At 43.2% G+C, this 23810-nt stretch overlaps 1 protein-coding gene across 1 annotated transcript; it reads right to left on the bottom strand.

The window, feature by feature from the left end:
• Positions 1–5024: 5024 nt before the first annotated feature.
• Positions 5025–20633, bottom strand: ulk3 (unc-51 like kinase 3). Its single transcript, XM_007908150.2, has 16 exons — positions 20460–20633; positions 19561–19701; positions 18828–18948; positions 18001–18105; positions 17202–17345; positions 16349–16431; positions 15036–15191; positions 14488–14593; positions 13991–14031; positions 13332–13434; positions 12786–12850; positions 12106–12184; positions 11481–11521; positions 10923–10970; positions 10277–10342; positions 5025–6017 (listed from the first exon to the last, which is right to left on the bottom strand). Exons 1-16 carry the CDS (start codon positions 20556–20558, stop codon positions 5943–5945), a joined length of 1473 nt encoding a protein of 490 aa, XP_007906341.2. The 5' UTR covers positions 20559–20633; the 3' UTR covers positions 5025–5942.
• Between the last annotated feature and the right edge of the window lie 3177 nt (positions 20634–23810).

Raw genomic sequence — 23810 nt, 5'->3', positions numbered from 1 at the left:
TGTGTGTGTGTGTGTGTGTGTGTGTGGTGGTCCATGTCAGTCCATATGTGTTGTGTTGTGTGTGTGTGTGTGTGTGGTGGTCCATGTCAGTCCATACGTGTTGTGTGTGTGTGTGTGTGGTGGTTCATGTCAGTCCATATGTGTTGTGTTGTGTGTGTGTGTGTGTGTGGTGGTCCATGTCAGTCCATACGTGTTGTGTGTGTGTCTGTGTGGTGGTTCATGTCAGTCCATATGTGTTATGTGTGTGTGTGGTGGTCCATGTCAGTCCATGTGTTATGTGTGTGTGTGTGTATGTGTCTCTCTCTCTCTCTCCTTTGCAGCTGTTTGCTGTGCTCTCCAGCAATGAGTCCACATCCTGAGAGTGTCAACACTGGTCCTGTCTTGTGTTTTATTCCTGATCCGTTTCGCTCTCTCAAAAGTCCCCCCCACCAAAGGGTTTTAGTTTTGAAAGAGAAAATTCCTGCAGCTAAACACGACTCTCCTCTCCTCCTCTCCCCAATCCCCACCCAACACACACTTCTCCCCCAGAACTTTTTCAGTTATCAAACGATCTGAAGCGTTAAAAGCAACAAATAAACCCCACCAAATAACAGTCCCAACGAAAGGGTGACCAAAAAGTCGTGATAACTGCCCTATTTTGTATTAAAACAAAATCATAATTTCTTTTAAGACTTATTGGACATTGTATTGGTATCACGACTTTTTGGTCAGCCTGAAATTGCCTTAAACTGATGAGAAAGAACTTTTTATCAACGATGAGAGTTATCCTGGGGGGGAAATAAACATAAAACCATTCCGTTTACGTGTTAGATTTGTATTTTTTTGTGTCCCCCCCCCCCCCCCCAATTGTTTTGTATATAAAAAGATTCAAAACTTTTTTTTGGACAGTTATTTATGTTTACAACTAATACTTTTTGTTTGGGAAATAAAATCAGAAACTGTTTTGTATCAGTTTGTATCTCTCACTGAATGAATGAAGGGATGAATGAATGAATGAACGAACGAGTGCTAACTTGTAGCATCTGTTTTCACACGAATTTATTGCCTGTAATAATTAAAACGAAAACAAAAAACAAAACCCTCTTTGTCAAATGGTCTGAGAGATAGAAACTTCCTTCGGCTGACAAAGTCATCCTCCACTTTTCTTTTTTTTTAAAAAAAACAAAAACGTGGTCTTTTTGTTGTTTTTTTGTAAAAAAAAACACCCCTTGGGTTCTTTTAAAATATAGTATTAAAATAAACACAGCGGCCATAAAGCGTGGGTGCTGCAGGGTCGTGCCATGTATTAAACAGCAGAGGAGAAAGTTTACATTGGAAGGAGGTAATGTTTTTGCATTGTATAAACAGTTAGAAAGTGAAACAACCCTGTGGAAAGGGGGAGGAGAGAGAAAGAGGGAGAGGGGGGGGCAAGAAGCAAAATTCACTGTGTCTTAACAAAACAGGAGAATATACTGCTGTGTGTGTGGTGGTGGTGGTGGTGGTGGGTGGGGGGCAATGTTTGGGATTGTCTCGCAGGTTTAATGTAGAATAAGATAAGTCAATTATCATTTCGACCAAAAGGAGTGGCTTATTTATTTTTTACAATGAACCATTCATTAATGCAGGCAGTGAGGAGAGTGGGGGGGGGGAAGGGGGAGGGGAAGCTGCTAAAAATGAGGTCTTTGTGTCTAAGGGGAAGAGTGTTGTGAGACTCTGGAATTATACTGGGTGAAAAGAATCTGTTCGCAATTAGCTTTTATAGCCCTGCATTAACTTCTGTTTTTCTTTCGGTCTCATTTTATTAAAAAAAAGTGGCGCCGTTTTTTTTTTGCAGCTCAAACCTATACTGGGCTCATTCATTGCTAATCTAACCCGGGCAATAGTTCAGCCCTCCTTTCTGCAAATATCCCAGACTGGCTCTCTGGTCCACAGGAGGGAAAGAAACACCAGATCCTTAAATGTTTTTATTGCAAAATAACCTTTGATTAAATTACTCACAGCATCTCTCCTCCACTCTCCCCCCCCCCCCCCCCCCCACATTGGTTCCCAAAGAATTCTTGATTTAAAAAATTAATACAAATTCAAATCTGTCGTACAGTTTCCATCTCCGGTCCTTCCAGGTGATTTTTTTTCTGAGTTTATTTGGGATCTTGCGAAGAATGGGGAGTTAGAGCGAGTGAGAATGTACTGTTTAAATGCAATAAAAGAGGCAAATAGCAGGTTTGGTGTTAATAATCATAACAATAATAATCCTTGCATCGGATATAGCGCTTTATTGCGTCTTCAAGACGTCTCAAAGTACTTAATAGAATATACTGTAAAGTGAATTGACTTTATATTTTGTGGGTGAAACTTGGTTATATGGATCTTTCATTGATTTCACCAACAAACATTCATCCGTATTTAAGTACGTAAAGATGTTCCTTTCTTGGACTCCCAAAACCACAGGTTAAGGGTTACCAGAGGTGAAAGATTGACTAGAGATGTAAAATTATTTGAATTACTCTTTCTTGAGTACAAACGTCAGAAGTATTTATATACATCAATTTATACAGTGTTTTCTTTAAACTTCCAGGGAGATTTTAATGACTCACTAAAAGTGATGGTAATTGCATTTGAAAGGACACAACACAGGAACTATTGGGATTTTTCACATTTGGAAAAATTGCACAGCACAAAATACTAGCAAGTGTGTTACAAACTAATTCCAGTTGCACAAAGATAACACAATTAATGCACCCAACCCTTCATTTGAGTTTAGATTTCTTTTATCCAGATTTTAACCGAGCCAGATTTTTTTTGATAAAATGTATCGTGGCCTGAAACTAAGGTGACGACCCAAAATCAAGTAGGTTTTTAAAGAAAATTGATTGCACCATTCTTACTTGGTGCTTCCATCACTGGTTTGAGGAAGTGTGTAGGTGGGGTGAGGTGTTGTAGTAAAATCCTCCTGTATGTAACACAGGTTGTTGGAAGCCTGGTGTGTGTGTGTGTGGGGTGGGGGGGGGGTGGGGGGGTGGGCTGGGGGGGGTCATTCACGAATCCAATCTAAACAGTTTGTTGAAGCTCTCAAGAGAAGTGTGGGAATTGATTAAACACTTCAAATGACTCCTTCAGATAATAAGGTCAGACTATTTATAGAGGGGAGATATCGTCAACATAAGTGTCAAGTGGGTCTCGTTTTGTCATTCAAATAAGCTGACAAACAAGGCCAGCTCATCCCGGCCCCAAGTCTCTGAACCCAGGGATCCAACCTTATTGTTCGCTGTGAGAAAATGATTCGGGGGGTCGCCCTTTCTTACAAACGCTTCTTACGTTTTATGAAGATATTTTGGCTGCACAAGTCGTCTGCACATTATCTTACAAAGAGATTTTGCCCGGTTAAAAAAAAGGCAGCATAGGTTCCTTGATACAATGCTGAGGAAAACTCACCATTAACGACAATTACAGTGATCTTAGCTTTCCAAACCAGCACAGACATTCAAGCACTTTATTATTCAAAGCAAGAGCGATATGTGACACAATACATTTATGTGTACCTTCTTTTTTGTGAAATATTAAATGTTTAATATTGGCTGCAGAATGCATTTGAACCGGTTTTGAATATTGATTCATGTTTTTTTTCAAAGTGGGACCCATTTTAAGGGTGGTACAAAACGATAGTTTGTTCTGGATAATCTTTGGGGAAAAAAGTTTGAAGACGAGAGATCCTTAATAATCCTAATAAGATCCTCTCTCTCGCCCCTCTTTCTTCTGATACCTCATTTGCTGTTTATGACTAAGAAAATATCTTGTAAGAGTTAACTGTGTAAGAGCTTTCTGTTTAGGACAATTCCCCTGCCTTTTTAAACTTTTTCCGCTCCAGATGTTTGTCTAATTCCCCTTTAAAAGCCATTATGGATTCTGCTTTGACTATTGTTTTTGGTAGAGCATTCCATGTCCAAATAATCCTCTGTGTAAAAGAAGAATTCTAATAGTGTGCAAACCCAAAGCATTCCTTCTCACTGAGTTAAGCATCCATGGATAGAATCAGCTATTTAACCTGGCATCAACTTTTAACATTTCTTTTTTTTAAAAATCAACATGTGTTAAAACAATCACTTTAATACAACAGCTTGCATTTACACAGCATCTTTCATATAGGATGACTGTCTTGAAGTTCTTCACAAAGACAATGGGGACTATAGAACAGGGAGGAAATGGGGGAGGAGGGGAAGGGAATTTAAGAATGCTGACCCTAGGCACAGTCTTAAAAATGTGCTTCTAAGAGGGTTTGGAGAGGATGCAAGACTTTAGATATATATCTATGTCCAGTATATACAGCATATATATCTTTCAAAGATATGATAAGACTATATCAAATATGAGAATTATTAGTATTAAATATTTGTTTGTGTATTAATATAAGGGGTGGTTAATTTTAAATACTATATCGGCCGAATTGTAATAAACTGTGATGGCCTCTTGGGGAAGGCACTGGGCCATACAGATCCGAAGGTATCAGGTTCAACTCCTGAGCTAGGATAGTGGATATCACCCCTGATGCTGTGTAGCATCTCAGAGGTCCAAAGGCATCCCTGCAGGTATGACAGTTCAAGCCTGTGGGATGCCAATCACATGCAGGGTGTAATATAGAAGTATTGAAATTGTGGCATCCTGTTGCGGGGAAGTGGAGGGGGGTGGGGTGTGGGGAGTGCTCCTGATCAGAAAGTACAACCCACTCCTGTTTCGTTCAACATATAGGGGCACAAAGATGGTGACCTGAGTACATTTTCAGCCTTAGAGTCAATCATGAGAATGCTTGAGGCTATTATAGCTTCTACCTCAATGTATGGTTAATACTGAGATGGTTGAGATATCTGCTGTTATTGGTATATTGTGCCCTTTGTTACTTAATCTTGACTGCATCAACTCTGTTGCAACAAGCACTGCCCCATCATGGCGTATGTTATCAGTAGACTTTGTGAAATGTGTAGACCGCTCATCAGCTCATTGTCCAATTGAAGATGGTTTGAATTGAGCAATACGACAGAATCATGTCAACGTGAAGGTAACCTTTTTTTTAATATATATTGGGAAAGCATCAAATTATTTGCTCACATCAGCTTCTAAATCAACTTCTCCAACAATCAATGGTAAATTAAATACAATCACAGACTGATTCAGTCGGTAAAAATCAAATGCATTAAATTGCCCGGTGGCATCAATCCTGAACACTGAGTCAATTTACTTTACCGCCTGGATTAACATTAATAAAGCAAGTCCCCAAATGAACTCTGCATCAAATGTAATGTAAAATCCAACACATTTACAGGAAGGTCATTGTTCAAAATCCTCAGGAAAGCAGGTACAGAAATTCACACACGTTGCTAAATTGTCAATGATGTTTAACTTAACTCTGGTAGCTTTGTCAGGACCACAATGGAGCTTGTGGCTACTGATTGGATTCTAGTCTACAATAACAGATACTTTAACTACAAAAGCAATACAAGAAAGTGAATTTTAACAACAAAGCCTAACATAGGCTGATATGAAATATTACTGCTACCCTTCAGCAGTCGGGTGGGTGGTGTATATGTTAGTGTATTTGAGAATTGCGAGCTATTAATGCATTGATATCCTAAATGTGCAAAAGTTCTTGTACTGGGGCCTAACATGCAGTGATTGCTAATGGGATTCCTCAATAAAAAAGTACATCACACTGACTGTGGGAATCCCGTTCGCTGCATTCTATTTTCAGAGCGGAATTCCCATAGGTTGGTGTGACGCACTTCCAGTTCCTAGAAGGAGCTCCTCACTACGTTTTTGTTTCTTAAATAGAGGAATTTCATTAGAGATCACCCTGTATTAGAGCCATTCGTTTCTACCGGTAATATTTCTGGTGCCCGTTTGCTTTGTGATGGTCAGACTTTTCTCTGGTAAAACACTGACCGTGATACCGTACTCTGTGCATTTCACCGAGCTCAGACCAGGTCACAGCATCCACGGCTGATCAGTGAGATTCCACTCAACCCCGAGTCATCACTGCAATGAACAGGCTGAAAAATAAATTCAAATTACGAATTAAAACAGAAAAAAATACAACAATAATCCTCGCATTTGATGCAATGCCTACAAAGTAAAAAGGTCACAAAACACTTCACCAAGTTTGGTGACTGTGTATTGGTAGGCAAAGCCTGCAACCATTTTACACAAAGAAAAGTCTTCCCAAATGACCAATTTATCTGGAGAACTGTTGATCGGGATTCTGGGAGAAAGTGTCTCGTCTTTTCGAATTGTGTGGTGGGATTTTTTTCATCCAACCGAACAGGTGGACAGGACCTCAGTTTAAATGTTTCATCCAAAGGATGGCACCTCTTGACAATGCAGCACCCACACCAGTACTGCAACAGAGTGTTAGTTTGTACTGTTAGCTTAATATACGGAAGGGAAGGGGTGGGGCGGGCTTCATTACTTAGATTTTGAATATTTCCTCCCCTCTTTTGATTCATACCCGGGTGGGGGCTACAGACAGCCTATAGTATCTTGCACAAGTGACTATTTACTCGTGAGCCCAGGCTGTGGTTATTTACCTGTGGGCTGCAACACAGCCAAACCAATCCTATCCTCACCCACGCACTTTTCAGCAAGGGCCTTGGGTAACAATCAAAAGACCTCAAATTGCATCTGGTCTGAGCTTCTAAGGCCATTTGTCTTAAAATTTAAGATTGTGCAAAATTTTTGAAAATTCTTAAATTGAGTTTTTATTGGGAAGCCGGATTTTTTTTAATGAACTGCAGAAAACAGTTCACTTCCAACTTGAGACGGAATGTAAGACTTTTCCATGGGATGAACAAACATCCTCCTCCTGGTTCTCAGGAAAGTATGTGCAGAAATCCAGAAGACACTGCGGAATGCTGTGACACAATTCGAAAAGTCAAGGGGACTTGCTCCTGGGTCCTAAAGATGTCACGTTCCCAAGAAAGAACACTAAGATACACTCTACCAGATGAGATTTGGGATACAGACAGTGCATTCCAGCTTAATAGACACAACTTAAATCACACCCAGAACAACCACTTAAACCTCCAACATAACCCACCCTCGAAAGCTACCTCTCAGCTCCCTAGGAACTTGGTATTCATGGTTATCAAGACTGGTTGTCCATTACCATTTATTGGCTTCAACTTATTGGGTGTAATTCATACCAGATATGAGCCTCTTAACCCCTCCGACCTCCCATTCTTCTTGTCTGCTACATTCTTAATTTCATCTGTCCCACCGCCAATCCCCAGTGTCCCTTTGCTCTGAGTTACTGAGTTTTCACATTTTTTTCCACTGTTGCCTCATCCGATTTTGCTTTTTCTTAAGCTCCCATGAACAGAATTCTACAATCTGTGAGTGGCCTATCCTCCTTCCCCCCCATCTACTTTTCTGAGTTTTCTGGTTCGCTATATTTGAAAAACAGATTTACAGTGTTAATTTCAACTTCGTTTTTTGTTTTACTTTCTGGCCTTTCTTTTTCCAGGCTTTGTCGACTTGGGAATCTGTAATCTCTTGTATGTGAATCTGATATTCGCAAACCGTGTTTTGCAGTTAACCCAACAAATCACCTTTGTGAACATCTCAAATTAGACCCCAATGTGGATAGGAAATGCAAAACAAGACACACAGGTAAATATAGTAAAATGAATAAATAAATGCATATAAGTATTAGACACATACAGGAATAATTACACCTGCGGTTATAACCTGTCTTTCAAGTGGAATATCATCTAGAAGCATTTTACAAAAACGGTGGGGATCACAGATCAGGGCGAGTTTGAGAATGTCAATTGAAGGCAAGATCAAAGGGAAAGGATTCTAATAATAATCCTTGCATTTGATATAGCACCTTATCATGTCTTCAAGATGTCTCAAAGCGCTTCACAGAATATATGGTAAAGTGTATTGGCTATGTATATACGTGAGTGAAATTTTAAGAGTTTTGAAGGGGGAATCTTGCACTTTTATAGTACTTATAACATACGGCAAAGAAAGGGATTTGGGGAACAATTCAGAGAGTGTGAGACACATCAGTATTGGGTGCATTGGCGGTGTGGGGGTGATGTCTAGTTTGCTAACACCAGCAAACTCCTCATTCTGTGCTTGAGATGGGAAATCGAGTTATAACCCCAGAATGAAAAGAATGCCACTGTTAGCAAACGGCTGCTGTTAGATTCCCTCAGGAATAAATCACAACGGAGATCCATATTTTCTTACCAGAATCCCGACATCTGGAAATTGGTGAGTCAATTTTTTTCCTTATTGCCAGAACATCGCACAAAAGAGGCAATACAGTACTGGCCGCATCACCACAACTCCCCCCCACCCCCCTCCCCACCCACCCCTTTCGTTTTTACTGAGAATAGGGCATTTCCTGACACCTGCAGTCACTGGATGTATGTGGGTGGAGAGCTGGGGCAGAGGCTATTGTTTGACCATTCAGCCTTGGCCACAAAGCTAACTGTTTTGTGACTAGCCGTGCTGACAGTGAGACAATGTCAGAGTTCAGGCATTGTCGGCTGCTCAGAATGCCCCGGGGGAGTTTACGAATTGACACGATGCAGATGTTTTAAGAAGGACGGGGGTGGGTGGGGGGGGGGGGGGGGGGGGGGGTGGTTGGGCTGGGGGGAGGGAAGGATGAGGAAGAGAGAGAAGAGGCTTTTGAAGTGCATTTACGTTTCAACTGCAGTTATTCCCAATTAAACCAGCAGCACGATTGGTGTTAAGAAAATTGAGTTTGTAGCCCACAGGGGGCGTGGGGGGGAAGAGCAGAGAATCCCAGGCTAAACTCTGGACAGGCACACACATGGACAGCATAAGTTTATGCAGAAACCTTACGTGTAGGGAGATGAATTAGGTGCAGGAGGCAGTAGGAAGATAACAGTTCTGCTCAAGTGGAATAACCTACCAACCACACACTTGTCAGCAATGCACGACAATTCCACTTCAATTAGGTACCAGGACCGTCTCCCTCCACCCCGAAAACTACCCCCTTCCATCCTTACCAATGGTGTATGAGCTTTTAGCCAGTGTCTCGCTCTCTGGAACTCTCTCCCTAAATCCTGTCCCTGAACAACAACAACAAATGACATTTGTATAGAGCCTTTCACAACTTTCAAAACTCTTCTAAAAACCTTGCTTTGGTCAATCTCCGGAAAGTGAAGCATCGCCCCGTGCTGGAAGGTGTCTGTGTATGTCGGGGGCAGGATTGGGGTTCAGCTAGGCTGGCCCCTTCCCCCCAGCTTATACTACCTGCCTACAGGGAGCACTTTTAGATGATTCAAAGGAAGAACAATGTTGCACCTTGTGCAGAACTCCCGCTGTTAGGTGTCTCGCACAGAACAGAACGCAGTGTTTTAATGAAGAGATGTGGTGATGAATTAATGCACTTATCTTTCCTGTTAAACTCTTGACAATTTCAATTAAACCTTAGCAATGGGTGCTTCCGATCGCAGAGAAATCAGTTTATTTTCAGCCCACAGTGCATCCCCAGTGATCTGCAGTGACCTCCCCGCTTCTTTGTCCTGCAGTCTGTCTCATCAATCGTCCACGGTGACATTTTATATAAAAAAGGAGCCATAGAATGATTTAGCTGCCTATTCATAGTGGAAGGAATAAGCCAATGAGGTCAATTTAGTGCTACATTCTATACTTATCACATCAACTGTACCTGGAGGTGGTGACAATGTTACAATGGATGCTGGATCCATTCAAACATTCAAATTTTCAAGACTGATAGATATTTATATTTGTTAGGTAAGGGTATCAAGGGATATGGGGCAAGGACAGATAATTGGAGCTGAGGTACTGATCAGCCATAAGCTTATAGAATGGCGGAACGGCCTCGAGGGACTGAATGGCCTACTCCTGTTCCTATGTTTCTATGGCAGAGAAGCAGAGATGTCAGTTAGCAGGAGACCGGGTTCACTTCTCAGTAAAATGTCAGTCCCATCCCTGTCAAACCCAGGCCTGTTCCTCTGCTTAAATGACTTCCCCACCAGCAGCTTCAGCAGGGAGGCTCTGGAGAGTGATCAGGAGCAGGAATCTTGGCTAATTTTCCCCTCTATAACTCAGGTCACTGAGACCAATTGTAGCCTCAAATGCTGCCTCCTCTTAGGCCAGCTAACTCAGTATAGACCAGGGGATTCGACTCTACGATCTTCTGGTTTATTCTGCCCAATGGTGCACCATGCCAGTGCCTTTACCCGCTCATCCATCGGAGAATTTTATTTTTTTCCCTCATCGATCACAAGAACTGCACCCTCATACTCACTGCTTCTGACCGACTCTGACAAGCATCCCCCTCCACAGACACGACCTCGTTCAGAGATTCTCTGATCTTTAAACAGAACAGGAATTAAGTAAAAATTTGAATTAGCAAACATCTGACAGCTCATTGTAACTCTCAGCCACACACAAACACAATAGTATTCGCCTTTAATACAGCGCTTCATCACAAGATCTCAAAGCACTCTACAGAGCAAGGGACTTTTGAAGGCTGGCGACATATACAACACAGCTGTTCTACATGCCAGGGACATGAGGCGATGGGATGAATGCCAATCATGTGTTTTTTTTTTGTGAGTTTGAACAAGGAGGGAATGGCCAAGCACCGGAGAAACTCCTTGTTCTTCCAAACAGCACCACTGGATTTTTAATATCCATCTGTACCACCTTAACACACAGAGGGAACAGTTTAACAGCTCATTCACAGCGCAGAGGAAGGCCACTCGGCCCATTAGCCCTGTGCTAATTCTTTGACAGAGCAAACCATTCAGACCCATTTACCTGCCTTTTCCTCATAATCCTGCAAATGATTTGTTTATTGGATATCAATTTAGTAGCCTCTTGACAGTATGGAGGGTGGGCTGGGGTGGGGGGGGGTTTGAGCTAACTTGGGAAATTAACATCAAACAAACCTTCAGCTGTTCTTTCATGCCCTCTGCTCTCTTCATTATACTTTTAATCTGCCAAAATATCAGAAAGCGAAATTAGAAAGTGTACATTAAAACACTGGCATCTCAACAAACAACCATGTTTCTATTAATTAATCAATTTAGCGACACAATTAAGATCCATTTTGAAATACTGTCCCCCGAACCAGTGAATAATGGTTACGTAAAAATCCAGCTGAAAAGCCTTGGCCACTGCTACCTTGGATTCATTGTTAGCAGGACCACTTTTGGCTCAGTTAGGCAATTATTCCCCTTTCTTTCTGAGTTTATCCCCTGAGCTAGGAAAGACTGGCATTTAGTACTCATGCCCACTAAGTCTGAATCCAAGATGTCAGTAACCAGAGCTCGTCAATTGGATTTGACACTACCATTATACAGAAGTTGGAGGGGAAGGAAGAAAGGGGTATTTCAAAACACAATTCACGTTTCATAAATAAGGAATACAACGCATTATCAATTTTCAACTTCTGTCAGACAATTCAATGTACTCCTGTGTGTAGGTTAAACAGCAATTCCACTCACCTCAGCATGCAGAAGCTCCCTTCTTTTACCCTGAGGCTCAGCTGTAATTAGAGAAAGAATCCATCATTATCTTATACACACCAGTGCCCCAGGCTCCAGCCTCCACCGGTCATGTCAAGGCTACTCCCAATGCTCTGTGGTGTCTACGAAGACTCAGCACAATTAGAGTTAGGGAGCGTCTCCAAACCTTATGCTGCAATTGAAACAAGGTATAGGAGAGAGAGATGGCTGTCTTTGGAGCAGTGGCCTGGGATGGGAATGTTGTGTGTTTGAATGCCAGTGGGTCCTTGTACCAGTTTGAGACTGGTGAAATTAATTTTAAAAATAACCTTTATGGTGGAGAAGAGAGATAGGGGATAATCCCGAGCTGATGAAAGAAGTCTCTGGAAATCTAGGCTTTTGTAATGGTGTGGGTTTCAAATCAAGCCTAGATTTGCAAACAAAGGTCATTTTGTCACTGAATCTCATTTGGTTTCTTGGGGTAAATGAATAATGAACAGAAAATACTCTCACATCACAGCCACCAGGGTCCCACCAGCCCACAATGATCCCACACTGGAGTGGGCTGTATAATGGATAATACTTACAGATCACATACTTTCCCCTCTCCACCAACTTCACCTACCAGCCAGCACGAGCAACAATTCTCCAAGGCTTTGCTGATACAGCTCCAAAGTATCGCCAGAGTCACCGCCTTTTTCTTCCTGTCAGAGCGACGGGGAGGAATGGAATGAGAAGGAACATTATTGACCCCATCAAACCCTCTGCTTTCACAGACCAAGAACATATTCTGTTTCAAAGGAGTCAATCGATACAAATACAATCGATAGATACAATTGATACAGATCCTATGGCAGTTGTGGCCATCTAGTACTCTGTGTGAAAAGGAAGTTCCTACTAGCATTGAATCTTGTGGAGTCCTGTAGCTCAGTGGTTAGAGCACTCGCTTTGCAAGTGAGAGACCTGAGTTCAATTCCCGGCAGAGGGCGAAACCTTGGGCAAGTTTCCTTACTCCACACAGAGCCTAATAATAATCCCTCCAAAACCAAAAACAATAATAAATTGGTCATTTTCAATCCACGACTGTTTGTGGGACATTGCTGTGCGCAATTGGCTGCCGCGTTCGCCCACAAATATACAGTCAATTCACTTTACAGTATATTCTGTGAAGCGCTTTGGGACGTCCTCCCGATGTGAAAAACGCTATATCAAATGCAAGGATTATTATTATTATTATTGTTGGGAGGCTATTATGAGAGTAAAGTTGCACCGACCCTTTGCCCCGTCCTGCCCTCCCAGCCTGACCTGTTCAACAGCAGCAGATGCCATCTCGAGGGCGACAAAGAGCCTTGGTTTGTCCTTGGACATCTCTGAAAAAAGAGTGAAAAGTTACTAGTTCAGGAAGTAAAGGAAGCCAATAAGGGAGACAGCGGGGCTGCCCCTATGGCATTCTGGATAGAGCAGCAGCTTGGTAGTTGGCTAGTTCGGTTTCCTGGTCCATGCTGAGTTTGCTGGATGGGGAGACTAAAGTGGTCCCGGCCTTCCCAGGGTTAGGGAGAGGAGACCCAGCAGAGTTCCTCAACCTTCTCCAGTGCCCTGCACTGGTTGTGCATGTGTGGCAGCCAGTGAGGAGAGGTCAGGCCCTCTCCAATTGTGTGGCCTGATAACACAGTGTCACATATGAATCGTGGCCATCTGGGTGGGGTGTCGGAGGTGAACCAGTGTCTGTAGAACCATACCCCAGTGCGTATTATTTGCACTTCAATAGGTATTAGCGATGTATGGAAACCCTTGGAGAAGAAAATTCTGCACATTTAGAAAGCTGTGAAGGGAACGTTCAGTTTGTTTTACCTTTTAAACGATCCCTGGCTGATTTGGCCTGGGCCAGACTGGCCTCATTGCTCAGTGCAACAAGTACTTTCAGCTCCTCAGCCCTGGAGATGTACTGGTTTACCTGGGAACCAAACGGAAGAGAAAAGCACAAAAGTGTAGCATTGAAACTGGTTCCGGTCAAAATAGTGTAAAACCCTTACAGTACCTGATATTGTACTAGCCTATCCCTAAAATACAGTCAGCAGACAGTCCAGTCAGCAATCCTGAGGTATCAGCAAGAGGCTGACACACAGCGCATTCCCTCAATTGCAGAAAACAAAAGGCAGGGCTTGGCCTTCCTAATGGAAGCTTCAATGGAGACCTGCTAACTGACACATGAAGAAAGGTTAGTAAGTTGAAGCATTGGAGGGCACATGTGGACCAGAGCCCAGTGAGAGCAGCAGGACAGGAAAGGGGGAAACACAATGATTAACAACCACTGAGGCAGAGAAAGCTCCCAGTGCATGTTGCCCTTTAGGTTTGGAAGCTGTTTTTCTTCTTCTCAGTCTGGATTACTCATCAAGTGATGTTAAATTCACCTCTATATCTTTTTTTTTGTGCGTGTGTGGGGGGAGGAGGGAGAATGCTGCTTACAAGCCAATGGAGTTTCCAGACACCAGATATAATCTCTTTCTCACCTTTGACCTGATGGCCTCCTTACGTCGAGTGTCAGTCTCATCTGGTGAATTAATCACAAAAAAAGGGGTTAGAAGGAATTTATTATCTTGGATTTTCTGAGCATGTTCAAGGCCATAGAGAACATACCACAAAACAGGATGATGCTTCCCCTCCCACCAAAAACCCCCACACATATCAGTACAGTCCAACTCTGACCAACCTGCCAAGTGATCATTCTTCACATAGATATAGATATAGATGTGACTTTAACATCACTTGATGAGTAATCCAAGACAAGACAATCCTATTCTCAACTGACCTTCCAGCAAACTGGGAGGTGCTTAATAATTCCCTTTTTCGTAGCCCAGTCGCCTCTGAAACCAATTCAAACCCAACCACTGGGCTGGCTGAGATCATCTGACTCAACACAGGCCAGGGATTAAACCTAGGCTCAGTTCTCGCTGAAATGATCCTCTCGAGCGCCAAGCACCTCGGCGACTGGGACGCAAAAACTCACAGTGTAAAGCGGGAATAAAGTATTCCAGGGATTTGCAGTAATGAGAGAGAGCGCTCGCATGATCCTTCAGCTGATCTTTCTTCACTGCTTCCACAACCAACAAAGTCTGAAAGGAAGAAAGAATTTGCAATTGCAGAGCCTTTAGAAGGTGAAAATCCTTGACGGTATTTTTGGCCACGTTTACTGATTTGTTTGTGAAAAAAACTCTTAGCAGCCATTTTGCCCCCAACCGAATTTGACAAATGAACAACTAATTAATCGAGAAGACTTTTGGCCTGAACAAAATTACTTCTCTTTTCCAATAGTGCCGAGAGATCTTTAAAGTCCACCTGACCAGGCAGACGTGACCTTGGTTTAAAGTCACATGTGAAGGATGGCACCTTCATCAATGTAGCAACCGCCTCCCCTCCCCTCCTTCTATCAGATACATGAGCCAGCAGACCACTGAGGTCATGCTGATAACAATGTCTCTGCTCAAATTGACACACAGCACACAGATGCAGGGATATTATCATTACACGCGCATACAGAGGCCCAAAGCCCCATACCGCCTGCTCAAGACTCTCCGCTGTGGGCATGTGATCCAAATCCACGAAGGGGTGAGTGAAGAATTCCTCGAAGGTGATGCGTTGCTCAGGGTCTCTCTCCAGGAGCCGAACGAGCAGGTCCCTGCAGTCCGCTGAGACTCGAGCTCCTGCGGGGATCTGAAATTAAACCACCGTGTTAACGGCCAAGAAACTGAGCAGCAGAGAGAGAGAGAGAGAACGTGAGTGCAAGAGAGTGAGAGAGAGAGCAACATTTCAACAACAAAGACCTCAATTTATAACAGAATGCTTTTTTAAAAAAAATTACCAGCAAAAACAGTCACTACACTTAACAATGATTACCTGTGAAGCACTTTGAGATTTTTCATATATATATATAGATACTATATAAAGACAACTGCTATTTTTTTCCAGCTGGGCAAGTACAAAACTGGCTGAATTTCACCTCTTTTCTGCAAACCACTCGGGAGAAATTCTACCCAGATTTTGCTTCATTCTATTTACGTAACGTTTTAAAGCGTCCGGAATGTGGCAAATTCTTAAATACAGCCTTAACTTTGAAGTTAGTTTTCCGTAATGCCCGAATTCAATCATTTGCCAAATTCTTGATGCTTGAAAGTGGATGTCCATGTGGATTTTACTCTAAAGCGTGTCGATGGAGTAAAATCCATATGGACTTCAACCACACATGCCTTTATCCCAGCCTGATTAACTCACTTCTTACTGCACCAGAATTCTGCAATCTAAGATAGTGTCCAATAGACTGATACCCAGTTGTCAAATATAGATAACTATACCAAAACCCTTTCCAGTGAGCGTAGATGTGAAATACACTGAAAACTTGGGCACAATCGCCACCTGATGGCAGGATTTATAACACCATCCTTTCTTTTATGGTTTATTGGGATCAAGTGACATAGTTTTACCCCTGAGGCAGAATCTATATTAGCTTTTAAGACGGAATTCGATAAATAAAGAAGAGTAAGGAGAAAAGGAAGGGAATTGGGACTAAACAGATAGCTTCTTCAGAAAGCCAGGACAGGCACAAAGACACAAGAGAAATAGCCTCCTTGTGCGCTGTAAATTTCTATGGTTCTATATTATACCTGTGAGTCAGCTGATTGTTTAAGGGGAAGAGGGTTAAAAATAAATCAACCATAAGCCGCTCCTGATTGTTGCCTGGAGCTCCCCATACCCTCCCCTCCCGCGGGGCACTGCACTTGTGTGGATTTCATGTGAAGATGGGATTGGGCTCAGCTGCACAAGTCTGATATGAGTGAGAGAAATACAGGGAACTGCCTCTGTGCTTCCCATACCTCGACTGGCTTATTGCTGCGAATCTTCGCTTCCAGTTCTTTGAATGACTTTGAGGAAAATGGAGGACGTCCAAACAAGGCTTCTGAAACGAGATGATAATAATAACAATAATAATCATGATAATCCTTGCATTCAATATATAAGTTTCCTTACTCCACATGCCTGATAATAATCCCTTCAAGAAAGAAAAATAATAATAATTTGGTCACTCAATCCACAACTGTTTGTGGGGTACAGCTGTGCACAATTGGCTGTCGCGTTTCGCCCACAAAATATACAGTCAATTCACTTTACAGGGAGGGAGAAGGGAAGGAAAGAATGGGCTTGCCCGATGGCATGGTCGAAGAGGAAGGTTTTGAGACGGGACTTGAAGGAGGCTAACGAGGGGGCGAGGCGGAGTGATTGGGGGATGGAATTCCAGAGGTTGGGGGCAGAGTGGCTGAAGAAGATAAGTATAAAAGGTGTGTGCAGAAAGGGCCTACACTGATAGTTCTTTCAGAAGCCTGAGGGCCAATTAGCCTTCTTCTGCAAACCTTTGCAATTATTTAAGTTAAATTACCTTACCCTGGGAGAGGGGAATACCTCTGTGGCTGAGCTGACTGGCTGGCAGTAACTCATCCACGTACTGTTAACACAACCTCACCCTTCAAGCCAAGTCCCAATGGATAGGACAGTCCCAGCTGGACAAGTACTAGCTAAGCAGTCGCCCAATAGGCTTATGCCACTTCTTCTTGAGGAACTATATACAAAGTAGTATGAATAAGTTGTTCAGAGTGGGAGCAACAGGAGCTACAGGTAACGGATACCGGGCTATTTAAGCTGAAATGGAAATGGTTTGCATTTCTGACTCACCGTATAAAATGACTCCCAGTGACCACAAATCAGCCCTGGCATCGTACTGCTCCTGACACACCATCTCTGGAGCCATGTACAGAGGAGAGCCTCGGAGCACACGCTTCTCATCCCATGGGGACATGTACAATGCAAAGCCGAAGTCTGTGCAGCAAACACGACACCAAAAATAACATTTCATTGAGCAATTCTCTCCCCTTCCTCTATTCTGCTGGGATACGATTTTACAGGTGCTCTATCACAACTGTTTGTGGGACACTGCTGTGCGCAATTGGCTGCCGGGTTTCGCCTGCAAATTTACAGTGAATTCATTTTACAATATATTCTGTGAAGCGCTTTGAGACATCTAGAAGACGTGAAAAGCGCTATATCAAATGAAAGGATTATTATTATTTATTTATTTATTTATTATCATACCTCGCTCTGGTGGCCATTTTTCATGCATGAGGCTAGATGGGGAATGCTGTTCCATCTGACCAGTCCAAAAGTAAAATGAATCAATCTGACATCACTCTCTTATGCCCCCTCTAGGCAAATTGTTATCTCAAAGCACTTGATTAAGGCAGTGCTGTAACCAGGGAAATTAGATCCAAAGTCCCAGTCAAGCAGATATGCTTTAGGAGGAGTTTTAAATGCAGGAAGAGAGGTAGCAACACAATATGGTTTTGGAAATGAGTTACAGAGGTTAGGGGCTTGGGCCTAAAGGCTCAGCCTGCAATGAAAGAGAGAAGGGAGCGGGGAGTGAGCAACAGACAAGAGTCTGATTAAAGATCAGGAATCCTGAGACACGATTACTCACCAGCAAGTTTGAGGTGAGGTGTGTTCACGGAACTCAGGAGAATGTTCTGCGGCTTCAGGTCAAGGTGAGAGATGTTACGCACATGCAGATACTGAAGAGCTGAGGCTGACAAAGGGAAAATACACCAACTTAGAACTCCCTTCACATAGGATAACACTTTGGAGCGCTTTGTAGTGGTGTGGTAGGATGCCGAGAAAAAGTAGGTGACCATAGATGTGGTCAAAGAGGCATGTTTTAAGGTGGGATTTAAAGATTGATAGAGCAGGGGTGAGGCAGAGGGATACAGGTAGGGAGAAAAGCTTGGGGCATAATGACCAAAGGCTCAGCCACTTATGGTGATGCAAAGAAATCTCCCTTCTCTTTTTGAATTGTATCACAAGACCTTTAATGCCCATCTGAACAGCTAGAACACACCAACAACTGGGCAGAAGGTTCAAGTTCCACTTTGAGACTTGGGCTCCCAGATTATCTGATATTCTGGTGCCATTCTGGGAAACTCTGCACATTGACAAAAGTGTCGTATTTGGGGTTAAGCAGTTAAACCAAGGTCCCATCAGCCTGTTCCTCATTTGGACATTAATGGAACACCATTCGAAAAGAGAAGAGAGTTTTGCATGATGTCCTGGCCAACAATCTTCCAGATGGATTGGTCGTGTGCTTCATGGCTATTTATGAGACATTGCTATGAATAAAATGACTGCCACGTTTGCCTAGAAAAAAACAGACCTGAAACTTAAAGGAAATTACAGTAAAGCACATGAGCTCTTTCGATGTGATAAGATGCTATAAAAAAGCGAGTTCTCTTATGAAAGCGGTTCCCTTCTTACCGAGCTGCTGAAGGAAGCGACGTGCCACTCGCTCGGGGAGAATCCTGCGGCTTCGGATGAAGCGAGAGAGATCCCCAGCGGCCGCAAACTCCATGATCAGGTAAATGTTGTTACTGTCCCACTAGCAATGAGGGAATGAGATCAAACCATCAAACGAGTTGTTAACTTGTGCAGCCATCTGGCTAAGAAGCCAAGACCTCCCGCCACCCCCAGTGGGAAAACCAAGACAGAAGGAAAATTCTTTCCCATCTCCACATAAGTCTCTGATTGCCCAGGAATTTCTCTAAATATTCCAGTGCTCTGGAACTGTCCCACAAAGGGCAACTTTCACACGCTCTTGATCTTGAGGTCATGGATGTGTTCACTGCACGACTCAATAAATGAGGGACCTTGAACGGGGCAGGGAAACAGCGATTTTTTTGTCGTGACAGAAAGTGAGGCAACTGGCCTGAGTCTCTGAACATCAAGTCCCAACAATGCGAGGGAAGCAGGGAGCAGAAACCAGACAAGCCAGCGTAAAGAAGTTGAATGCAAATTAAACTGGGTTGCTCTCAGGTACCAGCGGATGATTACAGCGGATGATTACAGAGCACCAACAATCACTCAATACACAGACCATCACTTTGCTGGTTATTTTTTTTAAAAGATCTTATTATTTTTGATTAAAAACATCCAATTCAGTCTGGACCTCTTTAAACATTACCATGCCTACAGCATCTTATGGCAAACACACCTGAAAATCCTTGAGTTGTACAATATGAGGGTGCTGGACAGTCTTCAGAATCTCAATCTCAGTCAGTAGATTCTCCACCGAAGCTTTGTTCAAACTCTTCTTACTGATGCACTTGATAGCCACAACCTCGCGATTGTTAGCCTGTTGAAATATGGAGGAGCCATTGAAGGAAATTAAACAGAATGGGACATAAGAGCATAGAGGACCAGAAAAGACAATGTTGGTCCATCTATATTATTATTATAATAAGTGGAACAATAAATAATAGAAACATAAATATTTTCTGCACAGAAAGGGGCCACTCAGCCATTGTGTCTGTTTCACTGCTACATTGTCTTTCTTCTAATGAAATGAATCCCACTTTCCTGTTCTCTCCCCGTGTCCCTTAAATGTTTTTACTACTAAGGTTTTTACATTGATTCCATAAAAGAGTGTGGGAGAGAGGGCAGGGGGGCAGGCCTAATGGATAACCGGGTTTCTACTTATTACCAGGTACAACAACAAGATTCCATTTATAAAGCGCCTTTCACGTCAGGAGGACGTCCCAAGGCGCTGCACAGTTGGGTCATGACCCGAGCAGGGGGGAAATGGTCAGAGGCGTAAACAGAGGCGTGTGGAGTAAGGAAACGTTCCTAAAGTTCTGACCTGTCCGGGTGGTCAATAATCGAGCCCTCTCGCTTGCGAGGCAAGTGCTTTGACCAACACGCTACGGGACTCCACAAATTCTTTGTAACCACTGGATTGTTTAAAAGAAAACAAAGGGGGCTCATGATTGATCTCGAAACTTGCTTTGGGGTTTGAAACCATATAAGCAATCCCTTGTCTCTCTGTTTTAGGACAATGCCCAAACTGTAGGTTCCCCCCACCCCCCCAATGACAACCCCTCTGTTGATCCTCACCTTCCTGTAGGCTTTGTACACAGTGGCATAGGTGCCACTGCCCAGTCTCTCGGTCAGGATAAAACCTTCCAATTTGGGTGGAGCGCAAGCAGCAGCCATCCTGGGCTCCCATACAGCCACCACCCCCCGACTTAGGGAGTGTGTGTTTATGTGTGTGTGTGTTTATGTGTGTGTGTGTGTGTTTATGTGTGTGTGTATGTGTTTGTGTGTGTTTATGTGTGTGTTTGTGTCTGTGTGTGTGTTTGTGTCTGTGTGTGTCTATGTGTCTGTGTGTGTCTATGTGTGTGTGTCTATGTGTGTGTGTCTATGTGTGTCTATGTGTGTGTGTGTCTATGTGTGTGTGTGTGTGTTTATGTGTGTGTGTCTATGTGTGTGTGTATGTTTATGTGTGTGTGTGTGTCTATGTGTGTGTGTGTCTATGTGTGTGTGTGTGTTTATGTGTGTGTGTGTCTATGTGTGTGTGTGTGTTTATGTGTGTGTGTGTGTGTATGTGTGTGTCTATGTGTATGTGTGTGTTTATGTGTGTGTGTGTTTATGTGTGTGTCTATGTGTATGTGTGTGTTTATGTGTGTGTGTGTTTATGTGTGTGTGTATATGTGTGTGGGGGGTAGCACCAGTCTGGGGGTGAAGCTAATCCAGGAGATGGTCAATGCCCTCGGGCAGCACAGCAACACATCCCACTCTCTGCAGCCGCTCCTTTCGCTTTCCTTCGTCCCACAAACAGAAACAGAAGCCTCTGCAACGCGCACCGCTTCCCTCCGTATACAGAGTAACGCTTCCGGGGGAACGCGAAAGGCAGAAATAGCTCAGGGTTCGCAACCCCAACCCCAGCCCCCACCCCCAGCCCCCACCCCCCAACCCCAGCACCAGCCCCCACCCCCAACCCCAGCACCAGCCCCCACCCCCCAACCCCAGCCCCCACCCCCCAGCACCAGCCCCCACCCCCCAACCCCAACCAACAGCTCAATGGCATAACTGGAACCAACCTTTGCAAACGTGTGCGCGGATCTCACGGTTAAGTGTTTGTTGCAAACACACCTTCCGCTGCACTGCGCGAATTGTGGTTCGGAACCTCTTATTTTTGTTTGCGCGGTGCCCGGTGTCAACATTCAGCGCATTAAACTGTCTGCTCGGGAGCATCACAGCTGATGGTCCTTTGCAAAACATCCCCCGGTTTGCAGCGGCAGTATTCGTGTGTGGATTTGAAGGCGTAGATTTTTTAAAAATATATTTATGTATATATATATATATAAACAGCGACATTAAGCAGCTCAATAGCTGTGGGAGGGGTTCTATATGAATCGCCTCCGAAAGCTCTCCACGTCTTTTTATCGCTGCGAATGCGCATTTTAGATACCGGATCCAGGCTGTCCATGACCCTGATGTGCTCACTGCTCAATCATCATCATCATCATCATAATCTTTGCATTCGGTGTTAGCATTGAGATGTCCCAAAATAATGAACTCGGAAATCAGTTTAATAAAGAGCACCGGAATCTGTATATCTTCAGCTGTGTATCTTTGCAACGATGCATCCAATTTATACCCAGTGCGAATCTGAGCTCATCCTTACAGCTGTTTAAACAGCCAAACCACTGACTTTCATGCATCAGTGGTGTTCTTGTGATAATTGGGAACCACGAAAGAATAGGGGAACCTGGTTCCAATTCAGTTTGGCCTCAGCAGCAACCTGATCACCTTCAAAGACTGATCCACTCAGTTAGCAAACGCTTAACTGGTGCTAACAATTGGTTGCTTTCAGACTTTATAATAATAATCGCTCCAAAACAAAAAACAATAATAAATTGGTCATTTTCAATCTACGACTGTTTGTGGGACACTGCTGTGCGCAATTGGCTGTTTCGTTCGCCCACAAATATACAGTCAATTCACTTTACAGTATATTCTGCGAAGCGATTTGGGACATCCTCCCACCGTGAAAAGCGCGATATCAAATGCAAGGATTATTAGGATTATTATTTATTCTCTCCCCTGAATATGACGGAGTCTTACACCTCTAAAGAGGTCGTTTTTCTAATTGTTGTTTGAACCAGCAGGAGGGAGCAACTAACCATTGCTGCTGCTGAGATCTCGGGAGTGGGTTGTACTTTACTGTACTGCTCCCTGAATTGTTGGTTTATTTCCTGGGTCATTTATAGCTGAAGGAGACTCACTATGTAAATTTGAGAATAGGGTGTGGGTGACAGCATGAAACTACCATTGATTAGCATAAAAGTGGTCATTTAGCAGAGGTGACAGCTGCTCTAGGAAATAGAACGTGTCTGGTTGATGCAATAGGGATGGTTTTGCAATAGAAAGCTATTTGCTTTAAGGCAGGGAGAGGGAGAGCCGTCATTCCTTCCTGCCCAGTTTTCCCCTGTAAAGTTGCTCTTACAACCTTACAGAGGCCCTCGGGGTAGGTGTGAGCTACATAACCGGGTATTCCTGCATGAATGGCACACCTCAAAACCACCAATCAACACTTTAAGTTTGTCAGTCTGGGAACAAACCCACAATAGAAATACACACTTCATCTCCTCCCAGTGCCGTTTTACTTGTCTTTCAGCCAAGATTGACCAACTAACTAGTATTGTATTAGCCTTGTATATTAACCTAGATGTTTATTCTGCTGGCTCAAACATCATGAATTCTTTATAAGGTTAAGAGTTTCTGACCTTATGCAGAAGACTTCACATACAACAACATACTTCAAGTATCATGGAGGAAATCCACAAACAACCCAACAACATAACCAATGCTAATTCGGATAGAGAAGGTTGTCCACCCGAAATTAGGATAACATCCTTTGCAACAGAATCTGATATTCAAGAGAAATAATTTGTTTGGAGTAAGTTAAGGATTGAACGCTGAAGTTTCAGAGATAGCAAGTATGGAGGCATCCAAAACAGATCCACACAGGTATAAAACTGAATCCAGAAATGCAAGAAAAACACAATTTGTTTAAATCCAAAACACCAGCATTGGTGGATTCCAATACACTGGGTACAATGGCAGAGGCAAGTTGGTTCCACTTGGTCATCTACACTGCAAATCTCTGATCAAACTATGCTGTGAAAGGGAAGCAGTCGACAAGAGGTCAAGTGTTGTTTCTGGAGGAAGGCGCACAGTGAGAAACAGTAAAGGAAAATCAAGTGACACAGGATTCCTTGCATTCTCATGGTGCTAGATTCATATTATTGTTGGCAGAAATTTGGCAGCAGCACACTTTACTGATTTCTTGATCAAAGCATTCTTCGGGAAAAGGTTTTGATCAAAGAGTTTTCGATTTTTCCATGGTCTTTTCAACAATAAACACAGGATGCAATTAAAATCAGATTTACTGCTTCACCT

Source organism: Callorhinchus milii, unplaced genomic scaffold (assembly GCF_018977255.1).
Source record: "Callorhinchus milii isolate IMCB2004 unplaced genomic scaffold, IMCB_Cmil_1.0 Scaffold26, whole genome shotgun sequence".
In the NCBI taxonomy this organism is placed as follows: Eukaryota; Metazoa; Chordata; class Chondrichthyes; order Chimaeriformes; family Callorhinchidae; genus Callorhinchus; species Callorhinchus milii.
Note: the sequence above shows the minus strand (reverse complement) of the source record. Positions and strands in the feature narration are given on the sequence as shown.